At 46.4% G+C, this 12,139-nt stretch overlaps 1 protein-coding gene across 1 annotated transcript in view; it reads left to right on the top strand.

Moving 5' to 3' along the window:
* Positions 1-2,464, top strand: part of RPA1 (replication protein A1) — a 45,865-nt gene extending 43,401 nt beyond the window's left edge. The window contains exon 17 of the mRNA XM_028519997.2: positions 1,492-2,464. Coding sequence (XP_028375798.1) covers positions 1,492-1,596 — 105 coding nt within the window. The 3' untranslated portion in view covers positions 1,597-2,464. The remainder of the gene's footprint in view (positions 1-1,491) is intronic.
* The last annotated feature ends 9,675 nt before the right edge of the window (positions 2,465-12,139 follow it).

The raw sequence follows: 12,139 nt of genomic DNA, 5'->3' as shown, positions 1-12,139 counted from the left end.
GGCCGCGGAAGGGTTAGCAGCAGGTAACTGCTGTGCCCACCCACCACATTACAGCGTCAGCTGTCGAGTGACTGCTTACTGTGTGCCAGGCCCAGTGCTCAGCACCCTGCCTGTATGGTTCACTGAAACTTCCCAACACAGAGGTGCCGTTATCCGCCCCGTTTTCGGATAAGGAAATGGGCTTAGAGCTTTCGTGTCTTGTCCAGTGGCAGGCCTCGGGGGGGAAGAAATGGTGCATGGTCTTTTCAGTTAAAACCTGGGGTGTGTGTTTGTGTGCTGACAAACAATGATAATGTGTATAATGGACTTGCATCTTCCAGAAGGTTTGGGTTCTAAAGTCAGTATATAAAACAAAGACCACATGTAGTTAAAATTACCTTGGAAATTCCTTAAATTGCCCAGGATAACATATAGTTGTGTGGTCATAATTTATCGAGCATGTAACTACCTGCCAGATATTGTTTTGCACCCTTTACTTTCCATATATCATCTCACTAGATCACGACAGTGACCCTGTGTGTAGGAACTATTGTTATCTCCATGTTACCCGTGAAGAATGTCACGCACAGGAGAATAAGTAATTTGCCCAAAGTCATATGCTAACAAGTGGCAGATGTCAGGTTCCAACTGAGACAATCCAAGTGCAGAGCGTTGCTCTTAACCATGCTTAGAAATATGGCTGTGTTGCGTAATTGCTAAGCCTGCCAATGTGTGTGAGCCCCAGAGCTAGACTCTGCCGCCTCCCCGGGCGCCACCCCGCTCCGCCTCTAAAGGCACCGGTTCCATCCTGAGGAGGGAGGGAAGGGGGGAAGATCCAGAGGACGTTTCCACTTGTTTCTGGGCTAACTCCTTCTGTCTCATTATTAGACGTTCATCTTCATACCTGGTGATAGACGTGTTTGTTTTTGTAAGCCTCGAGTGAGACTAGAGGTCACATGTCTGTGATACAATGTCTGAGTGAGGTGGGATCAGGGAGGGTCTGAAGGGTCATTCGGTCCCTCCGCGGTTTGGGTGGGGAAGGTGAAGTGCAGAGGGCTTGCCTCTGGCAGCGCTGAGATGAGGCCCAGGCCAGGTCTTCCTCCTCTGCCACACCACGCTCAGCTTTCAGAACTAGCTGGGCGGCTTAGGCAAGTCCCTTGTCTTCTCTGGGTTCTCACCTCCCCCTCTGTAAAGAACGTATTGGACTTGATAAGCCTGCTAAGGTCCATTGCAGTTGGATTCTAGGTTTCTGAGTGTCCGGGAGCATGAGGAAAGGATAGCGAGGGCCGGTGTTGAAGGGGGGCTCTGTCCACTGTCCCAGCCCCAGAAGTTCTGGACTCAGCCCTCACTTAGTGTTTTCTTTATTGGAATGACTGGACTCTGGATCCAGCAAGTGCGTGTGTGTGTGTCTTCTGCCGGGATCGTTGAAACCACTGAAGCAAAGGGGGCTTTCACCGCTGCTTCATGCCACCGGCTTTCCTCCGCTCACACGCTGCTTTTCTCTCCCCAAAGGATGAGTCTCGAATTAAGGCCACAGTGATGGACGTGAAGCCCGTGGACTACAGGGAATACAGCAGAAGGTTGATCATGAACATCAGGAGACATGCAGCAATGTGAGAAGAGCAGTGCTGATGGGGCAGAAGTTTGAAGACAAAGCTGAAATGAACTTGATTTCTCCTCACCCCCTGTGTGATGGTTTCACATTAGCTACACAGCGCCTAGAGCCTCTTCATGGTGGACTAAGCGTTTCCTCTCCATGAGCACCGTGAAACCCATTGGTAGGTGGAGACGAGGCTCCAGTGGCTGTGGTGTGAACTGTCAGGCCCAGGGGGCACTTGGCAGGTACCAGTGGCTCTGTCTTCAGGTTTTTGTCAGTTTTATTAAGATACCGTTACCTTCAAGCAGGAATTATGTCCCAAGTAACTGACCCTGTATCTGCGGACAGTGAAATAAAATTTGTAAGTAGAGTTTCTGCTTCTCCAGTGGTGACACCTTCACAACTCAGGTTTCTGCTCAGGAGGGCGGGGGAGCTGAGAAGTGGTCGTGTGGAACCCGGGTGTCTCAGCAAGCGTGTCTTCCTAGAGTTCAAAGGCTCTCTTTCCAGAGGTGCCACATAGTTGGTAATGCTCAGAATGGCAGTGGGGTAGAATTATTAATCAAAGACCTATCTTTCTTATGTGAAGAATATCCTTCCTCCAGGGTTTAATAGACCAAGTCAGATGGGTCTGATATTAATCAAAATCGTCTCTTCTGAGGAAAGCTGATAAGCATTGACTTGCTGTCCCCTAGGGACACCCAGGCAACTACAAAGCACGGCTTTAGTTTTCACTTAAATTGCTGTTGCATTGCGGTTGGCGGATACGCTTTCTACCTGTACATACTCCTTGATAAAGCTGTGTTAAATAAGGGGGATTTTGAAGGGAGTAGCCCTTTGTGTCCTTTGCTTTGTTTTAATAAAGAGTATATTCTTTGCCTGTGAATCCTACTTTTCTTTGAATGCCGAGGGTTCTCCTAACTGGAAAGCAATTAATTAGCCTTCATAACAAATGTTCACTTGGGGGAGATGTTAACTCATTACCAACTTGAACATTTGTCGAAGGCACCGGAGATCATTCTTCCTAATGTCTGCAGTCCTGAAATGCATCTTTAAAAGAATGAAAACACTACAAACAAAAAGCCACTGTGCCCAAGAATGCTGATGATCTGGCACTTTGGGATTTTATTGATGTTTACACAGCAGTCTAACACCAACCAGCCTTTGAAATGTGTACCGAGAGTGAGCTGGTAAGAAAACAGTAATTATGCTACTGGGCTTTTCAGCCAGCAAGAGCATGCTTGCTCTGTGTGTTCCTAATCATATTAATTATCTATCCGGTTGCGGCAGCCCACCGCTTGGCATTGGCTGCACATCCCTCTCCGAGCACCCAGGCAGCGGTCGGACCTGGGTTTTGATTTGTGCAAGTGCAGCATGCGGAGGCCCTCTGTGGAGCTGTAGCAATGATACCCTGTCTGTTTCATCCTCAGCGGGCCCCTTCGGGGTGGCGCCAGTGGCTCCAGGCAGGGTGGCTCGCACTGCTCAGAACAGACATAAAGGGTCTTTTTCTGGGGCCCGCTAATTGTTTAGACACGTTCTGGCCTCAGATGATGGTCACTGGGCTGCACTTGAGTCTCTGACTGAGGCCTCAATGATTATTGTGGAAGTTCTGTCTGACCTTGTTCATAAAACACTGGCTGGAAAATTAAATCTTCAACACTATTCTGCATTGACACATGGTGGGTTGAAATTGGTAATCTAGCTTTCAGTCCAGTAACCAGTCTTCTGTATCTACTGCTCCCAGCATTCTGCCCCCCCCACGCCCATCCCCCAAACTTCTTTCTAGTGGCAGTGTTGCCACGGTGCAGCTCAAGAGCACCAGTCACCACACAATGACCGTGTGATGGATCCAGCACATCTGCCCGGATGTGATTAGAAGTCCACCGGCTTGCTGGGGAGGGCGGCTCCCTCTAGGGAGGGTGTTGAGCAGATTTCCCTACTCAAAACCAGATCACCAGTAGAGGAACATCAGAAATTGGCTCCACTGTGATGCTTTTAAGAGATTCAGGTCCCTGAGGATTGCCCAAATAGATTCTGGCCCACTGTTCTTAGAATTCTCTCAGATATAGTTTACTCAAAAGGCTGTTCATGTTACTCTGTTCCTCATCTTTCACTTAGAGATCGATGCTTATTTTGCATACGCTATGACATCAGCGTTAAGCAATTAGGGGGAAAAATCTAATCATTTTGCCTTTATTTTAAATGGTGCTTGGATTCCCTCCAGTCTCATTGTGAAGGAGGCAACAAAAAAAATAAAAGGATAATAATCAGATTTCTGTCCATATTTTTAGTGTTTTATGCTTTCCATTAAAGCCTTGCTAATCTCCAGTGTGCTGTTCTGGCTTTTTTGAACTTCAGGGTCAAAATTTCCCCCTCCCCTACTTTTTTTTTTTTGTTGTTGCCTGAGTGGACTGTCTTCAAAAAGGATAAATAATATTGATCATGGTATTTAATACACTAATGAAACCCATGGCTATTGACTACATAATTAATATACTGTCTAAAAGTGAAGTTCAGCAACCCAGTATATAAAGGTTTGTATTGACTTGTGTTTCTTTGGCAATATGCCTTCCAAGGTTTTATTTATAGAAAATGAAACAGGTTATTTGGTCTCCTTTCCTTCTTTTCACTTGTTAGGAGGCCACTACTCCCCTAGTAGATTGATTGTTTCCTTATCTCAAAGAGAGGGTTTCTTCCCTGCCCCCCCGCTGTCCCCTTTTTATGTGGTTGTTAGCTCTTAGATTTATAATCCACTCTGTTGGTGGAGTTCTGGCTTTTATAAACACTCTTACTGAGTGAGCATATTTTATTATTAAGCTGATGTTAAGTATTGTTAATGTCTGTTAAAGGAAAGAAATGGGGACTGTTTCGATCATTATTTCTTATGCAAGTAATTCGTGTTCATTGTAGAAAACCTGCAGATAAGAAAAAGTAAAATTACCCATAATCCCACCAGCCAGCAAGAATCACTTGTGTACCTGACTACTTTTTTCTATGATATAGTTTTGATTTAAAAAAAGGGAGGGGCATTATACTATGCATAATTTTCTCCTAGCATGGACATTCTATTTCAATAAAAATAGGCCCGCACAATTTTAATTGGTATTTGGCCATAGGGATGTGTAAATTTATTGAGCCAATTCACTTGCTGGGTGCTTGTACTTTCTAATTGTTACCCTATGCTCAGCGTTTGATGGTTTCAAGCTTTTATCCTTTGTGGGGCTGAGAGAATGTGTATGCCTGCTTCTGTTCTCTTGGGCCTCTGATTGCTTTTCCTTTGCCTTAGTCTAGTGATAGCTGCTGCAACTCTGTATACCATCAAGGGCTGGCAGGCAATCCGAGCAGGCCCCGGAATCTTGGAGCAGCAGCAGGCAGACTAATGCGAGGAGGAGGGGCGAGGCTTTGGAGCCCTCGGTGCATCCTACCTACCACGCTATGCGGCTGCGCCTAGGAGGAAGCCCAAACCCTCTTGCTTTCTGCTACTGTGGCAGAAATGGCCTCTTGAGAACACATTTGACTTGCTTTAGAAGTCAACCTGATTCTTTAGATCAATTAGTTAACGATTCTTAAATCTTGTAATTACATTTGTAATTGGTGGTGGTTTTGTTAAGTCGTCGAGAAAAGTATGTCGCGTTTGTCCTCATCGACCACCTGTTCTGCCCTCGTTCTAGTGATTTTTAAATCAAGATACCCTTGTCCCCAAGAACTGGGGTCTATTTGGAGCTAAGTAGTAATATCACAAGTCGAATTAAAATTCAAAAGTGGGGAGGTCACTGGAAACTGAAGTCATCAGGAGAGACTTGACAAAGAACTGGGTGATTCGAGACATACAGATTGTGGCCGTTGCTCAGGCCGAGTGCTGTCTGACCGTGTGGGAGATGTGTGCAGCCCCTGGGGATGGCCGTCCTGCATGCAGCCCTGACCGATGGAGCTGTGTAGAGGCCATGGGAGTCCGGGGGACCACACAAAGGAAACTGGGTTCCTCATTGGGCTCCTTACTTGTATTCTCTCTTGCCAGACCCCTGACTCTTGCATTGTGACTTGCCAGTGAACTCGAGACTTGACTCCAACCCCTTGGCCATTTTTACAACCTCCCAGCTTTTCCAGGCTCTTCATGGCTGTCCCCTTGCAGCCCCTGCTTCTTAGCTATTGATAAATCTCAAAATAACAGGATGTTCAAGAAAACAATCCTTTTTTTTTTTCAGCATTGAATATAGACCACTTGCAAAATTAATCCCACCTGCCTCGTGGGAAGTATTTATATCCAATTCCAAAGTAATCGTGTACACTTTTAATAATTGTGAGTCATTCTTATAAAATCATCCCTGCTCCCCAGTGTATTACCCACTTGGTAATTGGAAGTTTGTGCTGTCATTAAAAATGACAGCTTCCTCAGATAACTTTCTTGGTGCTTGTAAGATGCAGATAACTCAGCCTATATTTAACCTGCGTGCGGTGCAGCTTCCTCGCGATGGTTAGGTAACCGAGGGGTTGGTGCCTGGTGAGGCAGGGGCGCGCCACAGGGAGCAGCAGCTTTGTGCTCCTGAATGCCATCCACTGAAACGGAGTCAGAACAACCCAGACTTTCAAAAAATAAGCCCCAATTGGACTCTCATCTCTCGTCTCACAGGTGACACTGCTGTTCATGTTGAAGTTTATTTATATCTTCAGTCAGCCATGGTACAGAGGTCATTCCTATTGGCCTAAAATTTCAGAGGCTTCTATGTGTACTTAGGAAAGCTGATCTCCCCAGCACTTCGGCTTGGAATGCAAAGCCCGTCTTCTGTAGAAGCTTTCCTGCCTCCATAGCACCCCTACTCCCACCTCCACCACCATTTCCTTCTCCACTATTTATTTTAAATTCCAATAGCTTAGAAGGTGCATCTCCGTAAATGAGCTCTCCTCCTCTAATGGGTTCTCTCCAGGCTGCAAACCTTCCATAAAGGAGCCACTAATTAAGCAGAAAACGGTTTGTCTTGCTTAGCCACGTTCCATGAATCTAGCAGTCAATTTAGAAGATGGCAACATCCTTCTTTACAGCTATGATGTTAATAATATTCTTTTGTCTTTCCGCCAGCGGGTAGGTGTGTGTGTGTGTGTGTGTGTTCCTGTTTCTGTCTCCCTCTCCATCTTTGAGAGGAAAATTCATTTCCGTGGACTTTTATTTTCATGAAAGCCCTTGGTAAAGTTGCTCTTTAAGGATCAAACCCACGCCAAGCCTCCGTGGTTGGAGAGCAGTACTGTGGGAAAGCAGGTCGCTTTGCAGTAGAGACACGCACAGGTGTTCCGGGAAGATGCCTGTCAGTCAGCAGGGACTCGCGCTGGCCTCGGGGAGCCCTGCACGGCTCGGCTCCCTTCTCATCTGCGGGAGAATTGAAGGTGTTAGCAGGCTTACCCGGGCGGCACCACTCACGGGTGGATGTGCATGCCACAGCCGCATGCTGCACATGCCTCCTAATCGAACCTTTAGTTCCTGGAGCCAGGTCTCATTTTGTGTGTTATTAAAATGCAGGCGGCTAGGAAAAGCAGAGCCCTCTTAATTAGAGAGCAACATTCTTGCATAGTACTAGTGTTCCGTTTGTGGCGTAATTGTCACAGCAAATTACCAGTTAGGTTAAATATTGAGCTGGTAGTTCTCGGAGCTTCAATTATTAGCTCCTCCCCACCCTCCCCACCCGCTCCTACCCTCGCCATCACCTGCTATCCTGCACTTCCAACTTGATCTTCTGCCAAGTGGTAGCTTTTAAGCGAGGCTTAGAGAAGATACACTTTCAGCGGGAGCAATAAATCTGGCTTTGGGCGAGTTATAAGATGCCAGGAACATCTGAACGTGGGTGCAATTTTTGCTCTGTGTGGGGGGTATGCTGGGTCATTTACGGATTTTCTAACTCCAGCTGTAAAACTACTAGGTCAGTCAGTATATCTAAGCTGGGTGACGCCAATGTGAAAACCCTGGTGGGGCTGCCGGGAGACATGACAAGAAATATAAGACTTAGTTCTGTCCCTAAATTTTATTTCAGATTTTATTTGTTTATTTTTAGAAAGAGGGGAAGGGAAGGAGAAAGAGGGAGAGAAACATCAATGTGTGGTTGCCTCTTGTGTGCCCCCCCACTGGGGACCTGGCCCACAACCCAGGCATGTGCCCTGACTGCAACCAAACCAGCAATGCTTTGGTTCACAGCACCCACTCACTCAGTCCACTGAGCCGCACCAGCCAGGACGGTCCCTAAATTTTAATCTGAGAGGGAAGGCCCACAAAATGCAAAAACACTTGAGAAACAAGTGGTGTGGAGCAAAGTTGAGTGTGCAGTGGAGAGGAGGGGGCAGAATCTGGTGGCGGTGGCCACAGAACTAGGGCGTTGTGATTGTAAAGGTGAGAATGATGGGCTGGCAGGGAGGAATGTGGTTTTCAAGCTGAAGGAGCGGCACACACTGTAGGCACCAGAGTAGGGAAAGTAAACCGGGATGCAGGTGACAGCAAGGGAATTGGTTCAAGGAGTAGATTTTTGTAGAGAGATAATAAATGAAGTTGCTGAACATCAGGAGAGCAGCCCGGACCTTGATTTTCTTGGGGCTTAATACTTAAGCCTTTAGGAATGCAGTCTCAGCGTGTGGTTTTTTGGGGTCTTTAATTGACCTTTCAGTGGCTCCTAGAGTGGGCGTTCTGGCAAGCCAGGTACCCAGGGCAGCCTGCTCTGCTTAGCCAACTAAATAGCTGAGGAAATCCTGCAGGGGATGTTATTGGAATGTTGTACACTCAATTCCTCACAAGCTTCATGCTGGGCTGCTCATTTTCTTTGGACAAAGACAGACTGGCTCCCTCTCTTGTTGATGGAATGAAATTCTCTCTTGCATTATGGCTCGTGTGATAACTTTGGTCGCGGTGGTGTGGGGATAATGAAGAGTCTCTTAATGGCTCTGGTTAAACCCGGTAACATCACTCTATCAACCTTCAGCTGACTGTGGGAATCTAACCTAGTTTCGTATTCCTAAACGTCTAAAACCTGCCCCTGGCATCTTCAAAGAGCTAATAAGGAGCCAGCCACTACTCCTCTGTTTCCCAGAGCGTATTTGTAAGCCAGTGCTAATTTCTTGACTCTGGAATTGTGTCTCTTGCAATCCCAGCTCCCCAGCCTGAGGTCAATGTCCTTGGATAAACTTGGGAAGTGGAAGTTATTTCAGCCACAGCATCACCCTTCTCCACCGCTTAGCTACTGGCATGCTGGTTTAGTACCCCCAAAGGAAGAGAACTCATTTCATTCTGGAAAATGGGGAAATGAATTTGCTTCAGGACCCACCTATGTCTAATTAGTCCAAACTGTAATCAGAGTTTGCTCCGAGTATGAGGTGTGTGTGTTCGTGTATTTGCACGTGTGTGTGCCATGCACATATGTGTGCCACTGGCTTGGATAATATGCTCAGCAATGGCTGCTGTTCATTCAAATTGGTCCACTTGTGTCCTGTTCTTAAAAGAGCTGTGGATTAGGCCATCCTACCACCCCTTTGCCTTCTTGAAAATTTCCCATATTCACCCCCAAATGGAGAAGTAGCCAACTGGGATATGAATGTCAAAGCAAGTTTTGGATGTGCCTGAATGAATTAGGAAATGAGGCCATAGGCTGAGACAGAAGACAGAAGAAGGGGAGGAGGGAGGGACTGGAAGAGTAAGTATAGGTGGGGAGAGAGGTCATTTTACCCTAAATTAACTAATGGAAATAGCAATTATGAACAGCCATGAGAGCAATCCTTCAGTAGCCAGAACTACACGACCATGACAAATGGCTCTCCTGGGAAAGAGGGTGCAACCTCCTGTCGTGGAAGTGGGGGGAGGGGTGTCTCACCAACCGGGGGCAGGAGGCAGGGCCTGTGGCTGCCTGCTTTAGCCTGGAAGTTGAAATTGCTGGAGCAGTTTATAGAAACCAGAGTGAGCTGTGGTGCACAATCTACTGTAGGCAGGATCCAGAGATGATGGCATGAATGTTTCAGATGTGCTGAGGGTAATTAGTTTTGAATTACCATGTGCATATTTTAAACATTTAAATGATCATCCCAGGTTTTCGAAAACAGTTTCACATGGCTTCATGTCACTTCCCCTCCTGGGGTGGCCTCCCCACGGGAAAGCAGCCCGCATGATCGCCCCGGATGGAGCCAGGTGGAGCATAGCCGATCTGCGGCTTCCACGAAGGCAGCGGGAGCCCAACTAAACCCTCGGATAAAGGGGGATTAGGCTGTAGCCCCTGGTCCTGGCGCAGCCAGCTGGCCCAGCACTTTCCTTCCTCCAAGCCAATGTCGGTTGTGCCAGCGTCTCAAAAACAATTTGTTCAGCTTTTAAGTTTTCCATTGTGCGTGAAAATGCAATTCTATTTGGGTAGCTTTTTTTTTCCATTTTATTTTATGAAGATCTGGACAGCTGGGAAACTTGAAAGATGATTAGCCAGGTAGAAACGACGCGTGGTGTTTTACACCAGTGAGCATGTCTACAAGTCATTCGGGGAAAACTGCCTTCCAGCAACTTCAGTCTCCCCAGTGTTTGGCCCAGAATGCAAACAGCAATTTCTAAAATCCCCAATGCAGTAAACGGTGGAAAGGGCAAAGGTTTTCGTGCTGCACCCCCTCAAGCCTCCTTGCCTCTTGTAAGAGCTGTTCAAGGAGGTGCCCTTGGGGAGCTTACAGAGGCCCTTTCCTCTTTGGGAGGGGCTGGGTATAGTCAGGTCTCTAACTTGACGGACCTGAATTTGGAATATTGGCTTGAAAAAGCTGCCCTGCCTCCTTTTCTCCCTGTTAAGTGCTGTTTCTCCAGCAGGGGGAGCCGGGAGAATAAAAACTCTGAGCCAGCGCCTAAGACCCTTGAGTGGGAGCTATCTGTGCTTAGATCCTGATTGAATGAAAATTGTTCATTATGCAAACCGTCTGGTTCAATGCACAGAGGTGGCCCCCAGGCACAAACCCCAAGTAGTTGCTTTCTCTCTCCCCAGATTAAAACATATGAATTGCTTTGATGTAATCTTATAAGAAAGCCTAATAGAAATTTTATTTCTTCTGAAGTCGCCTGTCATGTCTTATTGCCCCCCTTCTTTTGTCCTATTAATACCCTTATAGGCAGGGATATGCAGTTCAGGTTAGACTGTATCTGAGGAAGAGAACCGCGTGTTTTTCCCAACAGTGGCCCGGGTTATTTAAACACAGTTATGCTGCTTGCAATATTTTTAATCTCTTGGTTTTTTCCCCCCACTGCTATTTATCATTTTAATGGAATGCTATAGAATATCATGTTATGCAATGTGTTTAAATTGATAAATTATATTAGAAACATATTAGGATTTTTTAATGGTAAGTGGGTTTTTATAGAAATATTTTCTCATTAGTAGATCAGCTGCTTGCAAGGATTTGGGAATAAGCTATATTTATGACCTATTTGGCTAATTAAAATTAAAGCATAATTTTAGCATGAAGTTCCTGCAAGACTTTGCAGAGAGGGTGGAGGAAGAAACTTGCCCAAATCCAGTTACTTTTAAATGTCAGTTGCCATAACAACTTCACATGAGCCATATTTTTACTTGAAAATTCCTGTTAGGATTCAGTTGCTATAATAATTTGCCTCAACTCTTTTTAGGAGACATACTTTCCTATTTTCCTTTTGTGATCATTTCAAGGCTTTTATTACCATAACAAAAATGACCATGTAAAGATCAACTCTTTTGGGCCCTGACCAGCGTGGCTCAGTTGGTTGGGTGTTGTTGTTCAAAGAGAAAGGTCACTGGTTCAATTCCTGGTCAGGACACGTGCCTGGGTTGCAGATCCTGTCCCCGGTTGGTGTGTGTGTGATTGACGTTTCTCTCCCTAAGAATAGATAAATAAAATCTTTTTTAAAAAATCAAAACTTCCCTTGTCCATGTACAGGAGCAGAGTGGCCCCCCAAATAGATGTGTGGATTATGGCAAATTCTGCGTGGAGGGCTCTCCCTGGCCATGGCGGGGAAAGGGCCAACACCTAGCTGCCCATTGCTGCAGCAGCCAGTACCCTTCTGCATGGGAATTATTAGGCCAACAGAATTTTTTGAAGTATGACTGTTCAGTTTTCTTTGTCCCGGGGCTTTGCGCAAGGCAACCTGCCTGGCCTTCTGAAAGAGGCGGGGGCCTGCCTGTGTATTCTGAAGCCGCATCAGCTGCCATCGACTTGTCATTCACTGGAACTGCTTCCACCTGAGAAGGAGTGAGGCAATCCCAAAAGTATTTCCTTAGAAGCTAAGTGGTAGCAGAGCGAAGTTCAGTGCCCTTTCTTTCTCTGTTTGGCTGTTAACCTTAATTCGCTAGACAACATGACCTCAGAGAAGCCACCTGCACCTTAGATCTCTTCTGGCCACACGTACACCAGGGGGCCCGTGTTCCTGCTAGCCTCTCTGCAGCCAACATTTCGAGGACAAAGCTCGTGGTCCCAAGGAAAAGCTCTTGCAAGCGGGAAGAACATTCAATTTCAAAAGACTTCTGGTCCCATCTCCTCAAAAGGGCCCGGGTGTTCTTGCTTATCTCCATGGCCCTGGCAGAAGCTGTGATCAAGGCCCCGATG

This window comes from Phyllostomus discolor, chromosome 8, assembly GCF_004126475.2.
Source record: "Phyllostomus discolor isolate MPI-MPIP mPhyDis1 chromosome 8, mPhyDis1.pri.v3, whole genome shotgun sequence".
Lineage (NCBI taxonomy): Eukaryota > Metazoa > Chordata > Mammalia > Chiroptera > Phyllostomidae > Phyllostomus > Phyllostomus discolor.
The sequence above is the reverse complement of the archived record's forward strand: the minus strand, read 5'-3'. Positions and strand labels throughout refer to the sequence as shown.